Source organism: Chionomys nivalis, chromosome 8 (assembly GCF_950005125.1).
Source record: "Chionomys nivalis chromosome 8, mChiNiv1.1, whole genome shotgun sequence".
In the NCBI taxonomy this organism is placed as follows: Eukaryota; Metazoa; Chordata; class Mammalia; order Rodentia; family Cricetidae; genus Chionomys; species Chionomys nivalis.
In genome coordinates this window covers 88029022-88049435 of record NC_080093.1, presented here as the reverse complement: position 1 = coordinate 88049435, position 20414 = coordinate 88029022, and the positions used below count along the sequence as shown (strand labels likewise).

General features: G+C 40.2%; 2 protein-coding genes across 3 annotated transcripts in view; one reads left to right on the top strand and one right to left on the bottom strand.

The window, feature by feature from the left end:
• Stk33 (serine/threonine kinase 33) overlaps nucleotides 1-20414 on the bottom strand; it is a 174599-nt gene that overhangs the window by 59684 nt on the left and 94501 nt on the right. Inside the window, exons 2-5 of one of the 2 annotated variants that reach the window (XM_057778611.1) lie at nucleotides 8742-9111; nucleotides 7888-7998; nucleotides 3573-3686; nucleotides 2971-3075 (exon numbers count right to left, since the gene is read on the bottom strand). In XM_057778611.1, coding sequence (XP_057634594.1) covers nucleotides 2971-3075; nucleotides 3573-3686; nucleotides 7888-7998; nucleotides 8742-8954 — 543 coding nt within the window. In that variant the 5' untranslated portion in view covers nucleotides 8955-9111. The remainder of the gene's footprint in view (nucleotides 1-2970; nucleotides 3076-3572; nucleotides 3687-7887; nucleotides 7999-8741; nucleotides 9112-20414) is intronic. The other variant, XM_057778612.1, reaches the window with a different exon arrangement.
• On the top strand, nucleotides 10280-10714 carry LOC130879794 (60S ribosomal protein L31-like). Its single transcript, XM_057778614.1, has one exon. The coding sequence runs from the start codon at nucleotides 10322-10324 to the stop codon at nucleotides 10697-10699; it is 378 nt and encodes a 125-aa protein (XP_057634597.1). The 5' UTR covers nucleotides 10280-10321; the 3' UTR covers nucleotides 10700-10714.

Sequence of the window (20414 nt, the reverse complement as noted above, 5' to 3'; positions counted from 1 at the left end):
AAGCCATTAGTCAGCACAGAAGAGCAGTGTTCTGTGAGAGAGACGCCCATGAGGCAAGCCTATGATTGCCCTAGCCCCTGAAGAGTTGCTTGGGGCAAAACGGGGTGTGACTAACAGATGACGAGATGAGAAGGGGTCCATGGAATTAGGTGGCATCACAGAGCCTGCAGAGAACAGCAGCAATGATGGGAGGAGGAAGCTGCTTGAAACTGCCAAGCCCAGTGTGCAGCCGACAGGAGCGCACCTTGAAACTGCCAAGCCCAGTGTGCAGCCGACAGGAGCACACCTTGCAGGACTGCAGGCCCAGTAGCCTCCGTGAATTCAGGAGATGGGGATCCAAGACAACCAAAGTTTCCAGGGAAACATATCAAAAAGGGAAACTCTACACATATATGCGCGCGCATACACACACACACAGACAGAGAGACAGAGAGAAAGAGACAGAGAGACAGAGACAGAGAGACAGAGAGAGATCTTCAAATCTTCGACAGTGTTAATCAGTTAACCATTGTCACAAAGCTGGGAACTAACCATGTGAAAGGCCAGAGGGGACAGTCACTGGTGCTCATGAATGGCAGAAAAGCTGTGTTCTCATTGGCCAGAGAGAGAAATCCCATAATCATACAGCATTGGAGACAGTATGAGTACTCAGAAGGCCGCACCTCAGGAGAAGGGGAAACTAGCCCTGTTGTGGCTACTCTGTCACCCGTCACAAAGAATAAATTAAGCACCAAAGACATTGAGCTGTCTCCAGATTACTTACTATGTCATAAAATATAATTCCAGAATCATTATTAGAGCCAGATGTGGTAGCGCATGCATATAATCCCAACCACCGGAAGCAGAAGGCTCACTAATTTCAGGGTTATCTAGTGAGACCATATCGTCTCTCCTCAAAATAGACATAAAAATCTAGTACCCAAATGGTAATTTTTACAATATCTGGCAGCCAATTAAAATTAACTGGCAACCAGGCTTTGTAATGCACACCTGAAATTCTAGCATTCGTGTGCTTAGGTGAGAGGTTCACAAGGTCCAGGCCAGCCTTGGCCATGTAGCAATTTCCAGAACATCCTGCCTACATAGAAAGACCTTGTATTAAAAGACAAAGATAGGTAAATAAATATATAAGTAACAGTATAAACAGTAAGAAAATATAACACAGGATGAAGGAGGAAAGGCCCACCAAAACTGAGCTATCAATAACATACACAACACAATCAGTAGGAAAAGGACTTTAGTTCCTATCACTGTATTCATGAAGTGTGGAGACATGGAGTATGTTGAGATCATACACTGAATATACACATGAAGGAAATCAAATTTCTACTGGATGAGATGATAAAATATTAGATGCAAAAACAGTGAATGAAGTCACAGTAAGAATCAAACTATACAGACTGAACACAGAGAAACGCTGGGAGTGAGCAGAGCAGCAGCGTGCCGTGAGAGGTACCAAGTGATCTGGCATATGTACCAAGCCCTCCAGAGTAGGGCAAGGAAACAAAAAATACTTAGGGAAATAATTACTAAAATTTTCCTAAATCAGATGAAAATCAAACTCGCAGACCCAAGAAGCTCTATGAACCCCAAGTACAAGAAACATGAAGCGAACTTTATCAAGATCCATTGAAATCAAACTGCCTAAAACTGATGGTAAAGAGGCTGGGAAGACAGGAAAGACAGGAAGAGCACTGGTTACTGGGCAGAAGCCCGGCTTCCATTCCCAGCATCCATGTGATGGCTCACAGCTGTGTCTCCAGACCCGGACAACCTGTAGCCCTCTTCTGACCTCGTTGAGGACCAGGCATGCGAAATGAAAGAGACACACACACACAGACAAAACATTCACACACATACAGAAACTTCTAAAAACTAACAACAAAGAACAAAGTTATTAAAAAAAAATTGGGGGGTTAAAAGAAATCACAATTCAGGGACGGGAAGCAGGACATCACTTAACACGTACAAGGCCAGGGTCTGACCTTCAGGATCACCAAGAAGACAAAAGGACAGCTGCAGTCCCGTTGCCAAGCACTTTCAGTTGATAAAGTGCGGTGCATAACCCAAAGTGACTATTAGTCGCTGCTTTCGAGTCTGGCAGAGAGAACAAAGAACAATAGCCAACCCTGGATAAGAGGGATGCATTGTACCCACAGTCCCATTAGTCTTTAATCCCTCAACAACCAGAGGAGTCAGCACTTCACAGGTGAGACGCCTGCACAGAGAACAGTTAAGTAACTTGGCCTTATTCTCACGGCTACAAAGTGGTGGAATCAGGACATAGGAAACAGACTGTCTGTCCGCATGCGTAGCCACATAGTGTATTGCTTCAAGTGTAAGTAATGCCCAAGCTCACGAGGGAAAAACCTACAGTTAAGATTAGAGAAGGATAATATCTAGGAAAGAAAGGAGACGAAAAACACTGGAAAGACAAAGATAAAAACGTGTTATGCCCTATTCAGTTGGTATTCCTGGGAGGCCTGCTCTTTTCTGAAGAGAAAAGGAGGAGGAGATCTGGAAGAGAGGGGCGGGGCAGCTGAGAGGAGTGGGGGAGGGGAAACTGCAACTGGGTAGGAGAGAAGAATTTTTTAAAGCATTTTCTACACTGTGCCAAGTAAGCCTCTTCACTGGATCATGAACCTAACCTTGCGAAACCTTCACAATCAAATGGTCTCTAGCAGAGAGACCAAGAGCAAGAACAAGGATGCCATCTCAATTGCATGAAGCGATTCTAATCTTAGTTTCTAGTGTGCCACCCAGAACATGAAACTAAAAACATCAATCTAATCATTGCACACCTAATTATACAATCAATAATAAAAGTCCTCGAGAATGTTCTCATCAATCTCTGGTGACAGACTTTTGCCAAGGACATGAGCAACTGCGCCCCAGAGGGCTACTTGGGAAGGGAACAATATTCGTTTTGTAATAACAACCCTCAAACCATAGCACCCGCTGGACCTTTACCTTGGGCGTCTCAAACACCTGCTCCAGATGGATGATGTGTTTGTGTTTGACACTCTTTAGGATGTTCACCTCCCGCTCCAGTAGCTTCACCGCGGAGCTTCCAGCCTTAACCAAGGAAGAAACAGATTGCAGATGGGAACGCCACTCCTACTTCCTCAGTATGGAAGTTAGCTATGTTACACCTTTTCCTGCAGTTTTGAATAGTGTCTTTCTTAAATGATATCATGTGATTTATCCCATAATCAGATCAAATTATGCCCCTTCTTTCCCTTGTCCAATTTCAAGCTGTATTTCATTTGGCCTCAATCAATCTCTTGAACTGTTTTCATAAATTAGCTACAACATGGCCTCTGACCCCTCACAAATTTTAGCATTTCTTTTTGATATTCCCTTCAATTGAAGTGATCCTTTTGCATTGGCATAACAAAAACAAAATCTTCCAATCAGAGATGACTTTATAACTGAAAACTTGTCTTTTGTTGTCTTGTTTTCATTTATATATATAATATAAGAAATAACCTATTATATAATATATTATATTTTCATATATATAGGCACCCCACTTGGGTGCTGTACCTAGGCATTGCACTGAGAAGCCTTACCTTTTCTTTATTCACTTTTTTAATTGCCCACTTAGCTCCTGTTTCCTTGTCTGTAGCTTCACTGACCATTCCAAAGCTCCCCTGTCCCAATATTCTTCCGAAGGTATAGAATTCCTGGAGACAAAACAAGAGTTCCTGTCTCTGTGGTGGTCATCAGGCATTAAGAATGAGCATGTAATACTGAAAGGTCTCCACCCTTAGGGTGTGATCAAATAGTGATACTATGTATCTGCTTCAGTAGTAACAAATACATCTTAATTAGCCACAGTCAAGTTTCAAAGACTTTTAATAATTGTTTACTTTTTGCAAGAAAACCACAAAAGTTCTAAAAGTGAATGTGGAAAAGTTCAAAAATGTGGAAATTGATTTCTTTTGATCTACATATTATAAAGTAATACTAATATAAAATTTTATAATAAAATGAAACATTTTCATAAGGAAAAGAAGTGAAATATTAATAAACATATGTACTTGATACATACATACATATGCATAAACAATACATTCAGCAAAAGTTCACCCCAAAACTCGAAGAGTCCCACTATGAAATCAATACTAATAACTGCCAGCCAGGCTGGGATGTAGCTCAATGGTTTAGCGTTTATCTATCACGCTCAGGGCCCTGAGTTTGATCCTGAAACAATGAACAAGTGCCTCCTTCTTTAACGTTTTATCTTCTTATTTATGTGTTAGTGTTTTCGCTTTATTCATTTTATTTTAGAAAAGAAAATAATAGAAATTTTAATAAAAATCGGAAGCAAGAAGAAAATATATTACCTACGATACCACTATCTGAACCGGCAGTTCCTCGCATTGTGGTGACCCCAGCCATAAGACTATTTTGTTGCCACTTCTTGGCTAATTTTGCTACTGTTACGAATTTCAATGTGAATATCTAATATGCAAGCCCTAAATGAGCTGTGACCCACAGGCTAAGCACTACTGAACTAAACCAAGCCTCTGACTTTCCATTTAACTTCCTTACAGAGAGAGAATGATCTGACTTGGCCAACAGCAGTGTTCTGGTTCACAGTGCAAAAGAAAAGCCACACAACTCACTACATTTCATTTCCTGGGGGTTGGCAGGAGTCAGATTCTGTGACACAGACGAGCTGCAGAGTCTCCATCGCACACAGGGACTGACACATGGGACAATAGCTGAGTCAGCTTCACCAGGTGCAGCCTCTGTGGGGTCAGCACCACGGCCTCCCCTAGAGAGGCACCACGGAACAGGCGGCTGCACTGCTTACCCCTCCTTCTGCTTTCCCTTCTGCCCTGCTGACCTGCACCACGGTGACTGTCCCTTTATTTCTACATTCTCAGCACATGACTGATCCTCAAACACTACCGCCGTTTTCTTACCTGTTCTCTGTAGCTTTGAGGCCTGTTCTGAAACTCACTCTGTAGACAGGCTGGCCTTGAACTCACAGAGATCCGCCTGCCTCTGCCTCCCTGGATGCTGGGATTAAAGGCATGAGCCACCACTGCCACTCTGGGACTATTTTTTCCTGTCGATTAAAAAACCTCATCCCTTCTTCCCCAATACCATGTAATAGCCTAGTATTGAGAATGAAAGTCAGAAAACTTAGGTAATTAATTACAAAGACATTTGAATTTGTTACATTGATAAACAGCTTTCGCCTGTGCTTTATTTATTATATCTTCAGTAAGATGATCATTTACCTGGATTTTTCCCCTCAGAACAAAATCTTTATTGCTTCTTTCCAAATTCTCCCCTAAAACCTAAACATCTATCTCTCTCTAAACATATAAAACCATAATTTGGATAGAGTATTATAACACTGGTCTAAAGAGATTGTATAAAGTAGAAAATATCCAATTATATTTTATAATTTAATATTTTCTTCAACTAACTGCTTGATACATCATCCCAAAGTGATGAAAATAAAAAGGAAATGACTTATTGTCTCTACTAATTTTAAAGGGATGGGATAAAAATGATATTTTATTGATTTTTATTGGTTTTTATTGATACAGGAAATCATAGTAGTATAGAACATAATAAACACATGTAACATGATCCCTTGGTAAACATGGATCTATGTGGAGGTATTGATGTTGATGTCTAGAAAGATGCTCATCAAAATATGAAAAATAGCTATGGGCAAAATTGTGAAGAACTGTAACTTTGTTCATTATTCTCTCCCAATGGCCGAAGTATTTACAGTGAGCCTGGGTCTGTTAGTTGGAAAGGAAGCTTTCACTTCAGTTATCCTTCTGAAGAATATTTATCTAGCATATACATAAGTTTAAATACTGTATAATTTCATAAAGAAAATAGGATAAATGAAGTAAAGGTGAATAGTAAACTAGTCATCTCTAACTCACATCTACATTTTCACAATGAATACATTTTGCTTTTAGAAAGGTTCTTATGGCTAAATTTAAGACCTGGTAAATTTATATATTGCTTTAAGTATAGGACTTTATTTCAGAAAAATCTTACACTTTTCAACTGAAAGCGTTTCAGGTTTTCCTAATAACTTCAAATAAATTAACAGAACAACTTTTAAAGTTACATAATATTAATGTAATTTTTCTTGTAATTACTCTTTCCATAGTTCCTTTAGTCATATTTTAAAGTCACATGTCTGAATTTTCAACATTTCTTTCTCCTTTTTCGCTTTCTCTCTTGTGTGTAACATGTTCATGTGTGTGGGTGTGCATGTTCATGTGTGTGGGTGTGCATGTGCATGTGTGTGGGTGTGCATGTGCATTGTGTGGGTGTGCATGTACATGTGTGTGGGTGTGCATGTACATGTGTGTGGGTGTGCATGTGCATGTGTGTGGGTGTGCATGTACATGTGTGTGGGTGTGCATGTACATGTGTGTGGGTGTGCATGTATGTGTGCTCAAGAGTGGATGGAGGCTAGAGGCCAACACCAGGCATCCTCTTCAATCCTTCACCTTATTTCAGTGAGGCAAGGCTCTCTCTCCTGAACCTGCAGCCAGTTAGCACTGAGGATCTTCCTGCCTCCTCTTCCCTAGCACTGGGACTACAGCTACCAGTGTACCCCACTTTCTAGACAGGGCACTGTACCCCACTTTCTAGACAGGGCCACTGCACCCCACTTTCTACACGTGGCCACTATACCCCACTTTCTACACGTGGCCATTGTACCCCACTTTCTAGACAGGGCCACTGTACCCCACTTTTTACACAGGGCCACTGTAGCCCACCTTCTACACAGGGCCACTGTACCCCACTTTCTACACAGGGCCACTGTACCTCAGTTTCTACACAGATGCCAGGGATCTAAACTCTGTTCTTTGTGCTTGTCTTGCATTTCCTTTAGAAAAACATCAATGTGCTTCAATTTTTTTCCCTGTGGTCTTTACTTCCTTCCTCAGAGGCTCTTTCAGTTGTCTGCTCTGTCACAAACTACTGACTCAGGAAAGCTGAAAGTTCAGGTCTGTTGTCTCGATCCTTGGAGCCACCCATTACCTCTGGATCTTGCCACCCTCTGCTTCCTCTTCCACACAGATCCCTGAACCATAAAGGCAGGGGTTTAATGAAGATATCACATTTAGAACCAAGGACTCCAAAGTATCTCAGCACAATGTCCAGTCATGTGTCTCTGTATTAATTCCCATCTACTTCAAGAAGCTTCCTTAATGAGGGTTGCGCAAGACAGTGGTCAATGGGTATAGCATTATTTGAAGTTATTTTATTGCTATGTTCCTTTAGTAGAATAGCGGTGTTAGGTTTTCCCACAGGGCTGTGGACTATCTTAGGTTCACATGTGAACTCACAGAAACTATAGCAGCACTCATAAGACCTGCACAGGTTCAAGTCAGGGAGGTCCCAGCACTGAGTGGGAGAAGTGGGTGTGGAGTTCACTTCTAACCAAGAAGCTATTTGCAATTGATACCTGCTGGCAAAGGGAAAATCAATTTCTCCAATCGAGTGTTACTGACTATACTAACCATATTCCAGGACAGGCCCCGTACCTGGGACTACTTGGCCAACACAAAACGAACGCCACGTTTTTTATTTGCTTGTTTGTTGTGTGTGTGTTTTCATATTTGGCATTTTTGTCTTCTTGGTCTTCTACTTGTTTATTTTTTGTTTTGTGTTTTGGGGGGGTCTTATTTGTTTTATTTTGAAAGAGAGAGAAAAAGAAGATCAGGTTTAGTGGATAAGAGTTGGAGGAGAGGAAAACATGATCAAAATATATTGTGAAAACTTTTTAATTAAGATAAGTAAGTTTTGTTAAAAAGATGAAAGATAAAAACAAAATTTTAAAAAGAAGAAAGTCGACCCTCTCAGTAGCTAAGCTGGCTTCCTGCATACCTCGATATCGGCTCCATTCTCCATTCGTATGTGTGGAACTTTTCCTTCTGTGACGTTGCTCCGACTCCACTGGGGCTGAGAAGCCTTTCTCTCCACATTTAATCTTGTGGACTAGGGCCAAAAAAGAATTAGGAAAAATAACTCTTAAGATGTAACATTCTTATTAATGATGAACTCTAAGTGTGATAAGCCTTAATGAATGCCATAATATTTACTGTATACAAAATAGTTTACTGTCTTTTTCAAATCCAGAACGCAGTGCAAGTCACTGCCTCATTAGGCCAAGGAAGACCCTAAGGTGAGGGTGCAACTGTCAAAAGATTCAGGTGAAAAATGAGGGACTGACTTTCCCTGGGACCAAATCGGAGGTAGACTAACTACAGCCTCCTCATACTGATGGATAAGCCAAGTCAGTTTGATTGGAAGCCCACATTATTTGAAAATCATGTGAACCAACCTTACAAGCTTATTTTATATTCTAGATAGATGGCTAGAACTTCACTATAGATATTGAAGCCACACTTTAACCTCTGTCATAAATCTCTCTGTATCAGCTGAAGAAAAATAACAAAAAGTCCGAAATTTGAAAACAAAGTTTTCTCTGTATAAACAGTTTTTAAGAGCTGGAATAATAATGTTAATTGTTTGGGATCCTGAGAAAGAATTTGGACAGTGACTGGAAGTGTTATAAAGCATATAACTAAGCGACTTTGCTCATCTCTTCTGTGGGAAATAAACAGTGCTTTAAGAACTTTAAGAAGCTGACAAGGGATCATTGGATGGGGGAACCCAGGGAAGGGAATGAAGAACGAAGAAGGGCTGTCGGTCTGTGTTGAGGAATCTTCAATATTTACCAAGTCTTTCATGGAAGGTTCCCTGCTAGCACTTTTTTCTTTTCTTCTCTCTTGTGAAGCAAAAATGTCTGCACTACCAATACTCGATGTCTGTGACATTTCCACCACCAAAACGGGAGCATTAACTGCTGAACACACACAAAGCAGGTCGGCCTGAGACGACGCACAGTGGGGGCACTTCTTAGGTATTTCACCCAGGCCGTTGTCAGCCATTGGCTTAAATTTATAACAAAAATAACGTGAAAAAGATGTCTCCACTTTGTGCAAAAGAAAACCAGGTTAAAAGGGATGTGATGGATTGCTGGTAAAAATGACAACTTCCCGTAGGCGAGGTCCTTGGGCTAAAGAGGCGCTACGCTTCGCGCATGAGCTGTGGGCAGAAAAGAAGGCACCATTTAGCCAACCTGACCACCTTCCTGACAAGCACAGGAAAGTCAGCACCTAGAACCAAAATACTCCACCAGGAAAACTCATACTTGAAAGAAAATTGGACCATAACATGGTTACAACCAGCAACAATAAGCCTGGCTTAGTATTTCTCAAGATAAACTATGACTTTAAAATCTAAACATACTGGTATAAAACACTGCTGTGGCTTCATAGCTTACAGCTTTAGCACGCTAGCTAATGGCCTCAGCAAAGATCTCATGCACATCACTAAATGAAGGAATAACTTGATTGTATAAGGGTATAATTGTAAAAGTTCAAAGGCAATATTAAAAATAGCCTCACTTTTTGAGGGGGAAAATGGGCACAAGGGGCTTTTTTGAGTTTAGTATTGGTGTGTACAGAATTCTACCAAACTTGGCTCACTGGTTGTATAGAATTGAGCTGGGAAGATCTGAGCTGAAGAGAGGAGAACAAACTGAAGAATGCCTTAGAAAACCTGCAGAAGCAACATGGAGAATATTCGAGTGGCTTCATGTCATCTACCTTCAGATACTCTTCAAAAGTATAGTTTGTAGATAGCTTAACCTGGCTTGGAGGTATAGAATATACTTACTTTTATCCCTTGAAGTGGAATAAACTTGTTAGCATAGGAAATTAAATATTCTTATTTTGCTAAAGAAATGTATTTCTAGTCTTAGATACCTAGAATTAGTTGCTTATTTTTATTAATTAAATTTGTTCTTTGACAATTTGAGAGAGAGAGAGAGAGAGAGAGAGAGAGAGAGAGAGAGAAATCTTACAAATGCTTGACTTTGTTTTTCAAGTACATGAATCAAGACAAAGATAATGTGGAATATTCCTACATACATTTTATGATTTAACTTCAGGCCCAGACGAAAATGCTCTGTATTGCAGGCTAAGTATAAATCCTGTAACCAACAGTGACTCCAAGCAGAGGAATAGACCTGCAAATAACAGGCTTTATGCTCAGGGCAAATAGTGCTTTTTCTTGGCAGGTGTGGAAAAGTCCACATCAAATGCATAAGGCATCATTCTATGGAGTGTTAGTAATAAGGTGCTATGGTACTTTTTTCTTTAACAGTGAGAAGCAGACATTTTTCTTATAAAAGTCTGTAAGAGTCCTTCCCACAATCCCTCGCGCTCGTCCTTTCCAGCTTGGGCCCGGCAGAATGGCTCCCGCAAAGAAGGGTGGCGAGAAGAAGAAGGGCCGTTCTGCCATCAACGAGGTGGTGACCCGAGAATACACCATCAACATTCACAAGCACATCCATGGCGTGGGCTTCAAGAAGCATGCTCCTAGGGCACTCAAAGAAATCCGGAAATTTGCCATGAAGGAGATGGGGACTCCAGATGTGTGGATTGATACCAGGCTCAATAAAGCTGCCTGGGCCAAAGGAATAAGGAATGTTCCATATCGTATCCGGGTATGCTTGTCCAGAAAACGTAATGAGGATGAGGACTCACCAAACAAACTCTACACATTGGTAACTTACGTGCCTGTTACCACATTCAAAAATCTACAGACAGTCAATGTGGATGAGAACTAACCTACTGAATCTCAAATAAAGCTGGAGAACTGCCAAAAAAAAGTCTGTAAGATGTATTCATAATGCAAGGCCTACTGAAAATGTAGTTGAGTTTCCTCCCTGCAAACACTACTCCTAAAAGCATGTTTATAAAGGGTAGGGAGATGGCTCGTGGGTAGCCAGCCGGCTGTGCAGGCATGAGGACCTGAGTTCAGATCCTCAGCACTCAAAACCAGGGTAGTGGCATACATCTGTAACCCTGGTGCCGTGCGGGAGGGGCGAGACAGGCCAGTCCAGTAAGAGTCCACTCAGGCTCAGTGCAAGACGGGGTCTCAAACGTGAAGTAGACAGAGGGTGTGTGGTTTGCCACTGTGGGCACTGTGGTGACTGTTTCCCATTTACAGAAGCTTTAGTTTACTGTTGTCTTATTTCCAAAAGTCACTGCCAGTGCCGAGGAGCTTCCCTTTATGTTTTCTCCTGCATGTATCATGGCTTTAGGACTTAGACGTTTATTTACGTTTAGATATTTTTACCTTGTAAAGTGATTCTTATGAATCATGTAAGGGTCCAGTTCCATTTGAGTGTGAATCTCCAGTTTTCTCAGCTTCATTCACTAAGGGACTATCCATGTCCCCATATTGCCCTTGCCAAAACTTACTTGACTGTATTTGTTCAGGTTGATTTTTTGGATATTGACTCTGTTCCACTGTTCTACCTGTTTTTATCCCAGTATGCTGCTGTTTTGATTACTTTAACTTTTTATTACATTTTTAAGCAAAATTGCCAACAAGTATATAAAAAGATACTCAACATCAGTAATTAGAAGAAAACAAATAAAAACACAGTGAGCTTTATTACCTTTGTGAAGTGGAGTAGTATAACATTCAATGTCTCCTACAGGCTCCTCGTTTGAATACCTGGTCCCCAAATGAGACTGTTTGGGTGGTTGAGGAAACATATGAGAAGGAACTGAGAGAAGGGAGTCAAAGGGAATGGGTCCTGGCTGCTTTCTGTCCCATTCTCTGACGTCTGTCTGCTATGACGTACACAGTTGTTGTCTTCCTTAACATGATGCTTTTGCACAAACACACGGAGACAAAAAATTATGGACCAAATTCTCTGAAACCATAACTAAAATAAATGTTTCTTCCCCCAAGTTGTCCTGCCAGATATACTGGAGACAGCAACACAAAGCTAACGAGTACAGTCCATAAAGATAACCAGCCCTTAAAACAAATCAACAAAGAACATTAAAGGTTGGTTAGGGAAATGGATCAATTGATAAACCTGAATTAGAGATCTGAGTTCAATCCACAGAACCCAAATGAAAACGCTAGGCATGGTGGTGCAGGTTTGTAATCATAGTGCTGGGGATTCTCCTGGGGAGGCAGAGACAAGAGGATCCCTGGGCCTCACTGACCAGCCAGTCTAGACTAACTGGTGAGTTCCAGGTCACTGAAAGGTCCTCTCCAAAAAGAAAAGTAAGATGTTCCTAAGGATGGCAACTGAGAGTGTCTTCTGACCTTTGCCCCCATGCAACTACACATATGAACGTGTACCACCATATACAAAGATGTACACACATATGAATGTGCACCCACATATACAAAGATGTACACACACACATATGAAGGTACACCCACATATACAAAGATGTACACACACACATATGAACGTGTACCCACATATACAAAGATGAACACACAAATATCTATATGTATTTTTAGGCATGCGGTAACAAATCCTGCTGAGAATATACAAAGGAGTGAACCCCAGCACACTGCTATGGAATAATCTTTTTGTAAAATATTTGTCACTAAAATTGGTTTAATAAAATGTTGCCTGACTAGTAGCCAGGCAGGAAATAGAGGCAGTACAACCAAAATAAGGATGCTGGAATGAAGGAAAATAACATTGTTTAGAAATAATAGGATAAAGTCCTTAAAGAGGGAGAAAAGTAATATAAAACAAAAAGCCACATAAAAATAAAAACACACAGAGAGTCTGAATCCTGTAATTTATTATGCTGTCTTTGAATTTTTTGGCTGCTAGATTAAACCAACCTATGTATTTTGAAAATGTCTTAACTTAAAATTTAATTCAGAAGGTGTATTGCATTGAGACGGGGGGGGTTATACTTTTATTTCCACAGGAAATGAGAGGCTGTGGATTCATTCTGGGTTTAAAAAAAAATCAGGTTTGATTGAGGAAGACTCCCTGAAATCCTGACTGCAGACATAAAAAAATAAAACTAAAATAACTACAGGACATGTGATGTATATTTTACCTGCTCAAACACATAGCAAAAAACTCATCTTTGACTTACTTGTGTATGATGCACAATCTATTCTACACTAATACAAATATGTATATTACCTTTAAAAATGTATGTGTTTTCAGAACACGGGGACCAGACAACAATGAAAATGGATATCCTAGGTGATCCAGCATCCAGAACAGTTTCAAGGCTGCTGGCTGAGATGATTCAGCCTCACGAACTATTCCAGCCAAGACCTAACCATTATCCTGATTTTATCAAGGTTCCCCAAAGAACACAGGGCCTACAAACAACAGGAAGTACTCTGGACAATGGCACCCCCATTTCAAAAAAAGTGGGTTATGGATGTTTATTATCATTTAAGGGGGTTGGTTACAAGTTGTTATTGATAATGATCAGAGAAAAAAACTAAACAAAGGAGATTAGATTCAATGATCTTGTTCTGAAAATAAAAGAGGGGATATAGAAATGATAGGATAAAAGGGTAGATTATTAAATCTACTTTATAAACTAAAAAAACAAACTACTAGTCTTGAATATTCTATAGTGGTATGGATTTTGGTATATTGATACAAATTTAAAGCTAATTTTATTATACTGTATGTATATTTGTACTGTTATTTATGGTAGTATGTTTATGCAACTCTTTTTAAAATATAATATATAATTAAGAAATACAGATTATTAGTCATCTATAGTAGTCAAACTATAGTCATGTTAAGTATGTTTTCTACATCATAAACATTATTTAGATAGATAAATGGTCTTCAAACACTTCAAAGACCTACAGAATATCATGTTTAATAACCTAAGGTTTTTCATGACAATGAGATACATCTGCCCGACAGCACCAATCTACTTCAGAGAAGATAATGGTCACTGAAGAAATTCCATAGGGAGTTCATTTTCATTATGACAAAAGCTAGCCATTTGAGAACAAAAAAAAAAAAAACCTGCCCATACTTCAATTGCTGACAATATGCTGTCCAAACTGGACCAGCAGGACACAAAAGAAAGTGACTGCCAAACTTTGCCAAGACAAAGAAGGAAAGTTATTCAAAATTCCCTACATCTCAGAAAAGTCTGTCAGTTATACTGTACGCCAAAGATAGATGCCCAACATTGCAGAAAAAAATCTAGGATGACTGTCCAGTCTGCCAAATGTCCCTTTCATTAGGCAATATTTAACCTTTCTGGGATCTTTGTTGGAGTTAAATACTAAATAGTTAGAGTTAAAGTTTTCTTTAGTTAGGACAGAAAATACATTAGGTATAAAACTTTAAACTCACCAAGATAGGATAGATAATTGGGTATTTTCTCTAAATCTGCCAAATACAAATGAACTGAATGTTGCAACTGTAATTCTTACTTAATGACTATGTTTGTTGTATATAGTTTTACTATGTTAAAATTAAAACCTTTTTAATTAGACAAAAGAGGAAATGCTGTGGAATAATCCTTTTGCACACTGTAAAGATTTGTCACTTGAATTGGTTTAATAAGATGCTAACTGGTTGGTAACCAGACAGGAAATACAGGCAGGACAACCAAACTAAGGATGTAGAGATGAAGAAGGGCAGAGTCAGGGGGAAATTCCAGTAAACACAGAGGAAACAGGACATGTAGAAAATGAGGTAACAAGCAATGAACCACATGGTAGAACCTATATAAGAAATATGAGTTAATTTAAGTGTAAGAGTAAGCTAATAACAAGCCTGAGCTATTGAGTGAGCATTTACAATTAATATTAAGTTCCTGAATGATTATTTGGTAGCACTGTCAGGACATGAAAACTCCACCTGCAGTACACCACTGGTGGAAATATAGATTGGTACAGGCAGTATGGCAAGGAGCATGGTATGAAGTTTCTAAAGAAATTCAAAATAGAATTATCATCCAAGCCAGCAACAGCAGTGTCCCCTTGGGGTATAAACAAGCAGAGTGAGATCACCAGCTCCTAGTGATCCTACTGACTCTGCACTCTGACCTGAAGTATCATTCACAATAGCCAAGACGTGAACAAACCTAAATGCCTGCTGATAGACAAGAGGGGGAAATGTCATATAAGGATATAATTCCTCTTTTAAGAAGGAAAACTTACCATCTGCCACAACATGGATGAAGCTAGAAGACGGTTTACTAGGCAAAATAAGCCAAACACAAAGACCCCCGTATATATGGAGTGAAAAGCAAAATGATCACAAACATAGAGATGGGATGAAATGTTGATCAACACAGTGTCAGGAGAGAGAGGATATCAAGCAGACGTGCAGAATAAACAAGTCTAGAGATCTAATACACAGTGGGATCTAAAGGTAATAAAACTGTGCTGCATTAGGGAATTCTTCCAAAATAAGTCACTAAGTCACTTTTAGCTGATTCTTTCACAAAACCAACAACTACATAAGATGATAAATATATTAATCTGCTTCATATGGGAAAGTATATATAATATATATATAATATATACACACGCGAGCGCGCACCCTATCATTATACTGTTAAACCTCAAACGTACATCATAAAATGCTAAGTAAATGAATAATTTTCCATCTTAGGATGGATGTGGAGGGTCTGACAGCAGGTCTTCTGGCTTTGTCCAGACCACATGTCTTTTACATGTTCCCCAGTCCTCCGTAAGTCAGCATCACAGCCTCACCCACACTGACGTGGGTTTCACAGTGCTCTCCTGCTCCAGCTTTCTGATTTGCCCCTGCTTAAAGGTATTCAGTGGCTGCATTCGGGAAGCAGGAGTTTCTGAATGGCCCAGGAGCTTCATTGCTGCTCTCCATCCTAATGGCCAACACAGCTGCCAAAGCAATGTCTGCCTCTTGCCACAGCAATTCTCAAACAACAGACTGAACAGCCACATGCAGAATTTCTGGGTAAGAGTCCAAATAGGAGAACGTTCACTCGCATACACTTCTTTCTCAGTTGTAAGCTGATGTAACAGATTTATTAGCCAAGAAAATCTACAATCTGAGCAATCAAATGTTACTCATATTTTAGAGGCATAAAATTAAGCATTGAGAACTTTTTTATATAAAAAAGATTAAAGATCTTTTTCTACAGAATCATGCCATTATGTTCAAGTGGGAATAAATATAAAAAGATTTATTAGAAACCAAAGATGCTTCTAATATGTTTCTGTGTATCCCCAAAGACTGGACATATGCAAGAATTTTTAAAAAGCAAACAAATTCGAATCCTGTCAGTATTGAGCTAATGTATGAGCTTTCTTTTGGGGAAAGATTTTCCCTTCCTTTTTAGAACCAAGCCAAGTCAATGGGACATTTTTGTTACTGAAAATCTCTGAGTTTTTATTTAAACATGAAAAGGTTTCTTACATATTGCCCCTAGAAAATACACTTACAAGCAATTTCCTCAAGAAAATGAACACAAGAATGGCTTTATGAGATATAACTAGCTGCAATTTTCTTTGCCAAAAGCAATTTTTCAGTTTTCTTAGCTAAGGCTGTGTCTACAAGAAACCTAAACAGTCAGTCAATTCAGTCAAAAATGTGTTTCATTCAAGTCAAAAGAAGAGCCTTCCAGGCTTCCTGACCTTGCTCAGTGCGAGCCCGCTCATAGCTAACTCCGGCTGCTAGCATGGTCACAAGCCTGGAGAGGAAGCGGATGAGCTTCCCAGGCCACTCTTCCCTTTAGACACCAGCTGATCCGCCATCCCACTAAGGACAGGCTACAGAAATTATATTGTCTTATCAAATGATTTTTAGTATATTTAAATTTTACACTATTTCAAAGATTTAAAAAAAAAACTAGTTAATAGGGCTGGAGAGATGGCTCAGCAGGTAAGAGTACTTGCTGCTCTTCCAGAGTACCTGGTTCAGCGCCCAGCAGCCACATCAGCAGCTCACATGACTGGGCTCCAGTCTGGGGGAATCTGATGCCCTCTTCTGAACTCTACAGCACTTGCATGCATATGGAGTACACACACGCGCTGAGACACACATGGACACACGCAAGTCATTTCAAAACTGAATGTGCGGTGTTAGCTAATCCTTGTCTTCTTTCTATTGTGAGTCACTAACATTCCTCACTACAAAATGAGGTCAGTCTGCAATGTGGTCCTAACTGGTAGTTAAGGTAAGAATGGACGTGTTGTGAAGGATAGCTTAGTGGGGCTGGAGGGACAGCTGTGCTGAAGGACTCATACTGCTTTTACGAGGACCCAAGTTCAGTTTACAGCATCCAGGTCAAAGGATCCACAACCCCCTGTAACTCTAGCTGGCACCTTCTTCTAGACTCTGTGGGCAGCTGCACTCACACATGCCATCACATACATGGACACGATTTAAAAGAAATACATCTTAAAGTTTTTATTAAAATAAAGCTTGGTTTAAAGAAGCAGGATAAAACCAGAAAACACCCTCCCTCTCTCTCTCTCTCTCTCTCTCTCTCTCTCTCTCTCTCTCTCTCTCTCTCTCTCTCTCTCTCTTTCCCTCTCCTCTCTTGCATTACCAATGTCTCTTCTCCCTATATCACCAGCATCAGGAAACTTCATATGTACAGAGGCCCTTCCTTGTACACACTCAGCACTCAGTGAAAATTTGAGTGTGGATTTTGTGAGAAAGGACTAGAATAACAAACCACTTGTATTAAAAAAAATACAGAAAAAAACTATAAAGGAAAGGAGAGGGCTGTGTAGGGTAAGGACTACTCAGAGTGAATGTGGGGCTTCCTTGTGGAGCTGAAGACAGGGTACAAGGAATTAGACCTCTCCGGCTTAGGGCGAACATATGAGCGGCTTCAGCTTAACACAAGAGCTTCCTAACATCCACAGTTGTCAACCACGCAAGGAGGGCGACACAGTCAACGGAACTGATAGAGCAGATGTAGGAGGGCCACGTGGTATGGAAGCCATAAGGGGATTGAGCTGGGGCACCTTAGGGACCCTTCCGTCCCTAAAATCTGTGAAAATGAGTCACTCCTAAGGGTGACCTGAGATGTAGCAACCAGTGTAAAAGAACGGAATGACAGTGAAGCTCACCTCAACTATAGAGTGTGCTGAGAAGAAGCCCTGCCAGAGAAGAAATGATGGAAGAGTAGAAGACTCCACAGGGAAATGAAATAAGTGCACTTGTGCTTGTCAAATCAAAGATCAAGGGGCGAAAGGAAAAGCCTGGCTCAGTGAGTGAGGGCACTTGCAGCCAAGCCTAATGGTCTGCCCCAGGACCCACACAGGAGAAGATAAGAACCCACACCTCAAAGTTGTCTCCAGACCTCCACTCCCATGATGTGGCATGCTCACATGTACCCACACATACATATATACACATATACAATAACTGTAATTTAAATATTGTTAAAGAGTAAAAAGTGGGCCCAAATATGACTGTTAGATAAATAGATAGTTATTAATATAAATACGCAATATAAAATATTGTCATCTGTATCTTGAATGTTCTTAGGAAGCACTCAAAAGAAGAACTCCCAAAGGGCAGCAACTTTCCTTGAATTTACTTTGTTATCTAAGAAAATGTGTGACATAAACTCCAACTCGGACATGAAAAATGCATTCTGACCCTCTATGTCATGAATAAATATGAGAAGCATAGCTCAGAGGGGTCAGACTCCACAAATCAGGCAACACCTAAATGCCTACAAACATACCAACAGATGCCACAACCAATGTTAGAAAAATAATATTAATAAAATACAACTAATAGCAAAAACTACTTCTCCAATCAAGAAATAGAATTACAAACCAATCTCACTCATGGACACGGATGCAAAAATTCTCAATAAAATACTGGCAAACAGAATCCAAGAACACATCAAAAAAATCACCCATCATGATCAAGAAGGATCATGATCATCCCAGAGATGTAGGGCTGGTTTAACACACAAAAATCTATCAATGTAAACCATTATATAAGTAAACTGAAGAAAAAACATATGATCATTTTATTAGATGCTGAAAAAGCATTTGAAAAAAATCCAACACCCCTTCATGATAAAGGTCTTGGAGAGATTAGGGATACAAGGAACATATCCAAATATAAAGCAATATATAGCAAGCCGACTGCTAACATCAAATTAAATGGAGAGAAACTCAAAGTGATTCCACTAAAATCAGGAACGAGACAAGGCTGTCCACTCTCTCCATTTCTCTTCAACATAGTTCTTGAAGTTTTAGCAATCACAATAAGACAACAAAAGGAGATCAAGGGGATTCAAATTGGAAAGGAAGAAGTCAAACTTTTGTTATTTGCAGATAATATGATAGTATATATAAGTGTCCCCAAAAACTCTACCAGAGAACCCCTACAGCTGATAAATACATTCAGTGATGTGGTAGGATACAAGATCAGCTCAAAAACATTGGTAGCCCTCCTATACACAAAGGATAAAGAAGCTGAGAGGGAAATCAGAGAAGCATCACCTTTCACAATAGCCACAAATAACATAAAATATTTTGGGGTAACACTAACCAAGAAAGTGAAATACCTATTTGACAAGAACTTTAAGTCTTTGAAGAAAGAAATTTAAGAAGATACCAGAAAAGGGAAAGATCTCCCATGGTCTTGGATAGGAAGGATCAACATAGTAAAAATGGCAATCCTACCAAAAGCAATCTATAGATTCAATGCGATCCCCATCAAAATCCCAACACAATTCTTCACAGACCTTGAGAGAACAATAATCAACTTCATATGGAAAAACAAAAAAAAACCCAGCACTGCAAAAACAATCCTGTACAATAAAGGAACTTCCAGAGGCATCACCATCCCTGACATCAAGCTCTATCACAGAGCTACAGTAATCAAAACAGCTTGGTACTGGCATAAAAACAGAGGGAGCCATTATGGGGTTAGAAAGAAACCTGGCTCTAGAAAAATTCCCAGGGATCCACAAGGATGACCCCAGCTAAGACCCTAAGCAATAGAGGAGAGGGTGCCTGAACTGGCCTTGCCCTGTAATCAGACTGATGATTATCTTAAAAATCACCATAGAACTTTCGTCCAACAACAGATGGAAACAGAGGCAGAGACCCGCATCAGAGCACTGGACTGAGCTCCCAAGGTCCAGTTGAGGAGTGGAGGGAGGGAGAGTTTGAGCAAGGAAGTCAAGACCATGAGGGGTTCATCCACCAAAACAGTTTGCCTGAGCTAATGGGATCTCACCAACTCCTACTGGACTGGGAGTGAAAGAGCATGGGATCAAACTAGTCCCTCTGAATGTGGTTGACAGTTGGGTCAGTCTGAGGGGCCACTGACAGTGGCACTGGGATTTGTCTCTGTTGCATGTACTAGCTTTTTTGGGATCCTATTCTCTTTGGATGCATACCTTGCTCAGCCTAGATGTAGTAGGGAGGGCCTTGGACTTTTTACAGGGCAGGGTGCCTTGTCCTGTCTTAGGATTGGAGAGGGAGGGTAGAGAGGGTCTGGGGAGGGAGTGGGAGGAGGGGATGGAATGGGAATTTGGATTGGTATT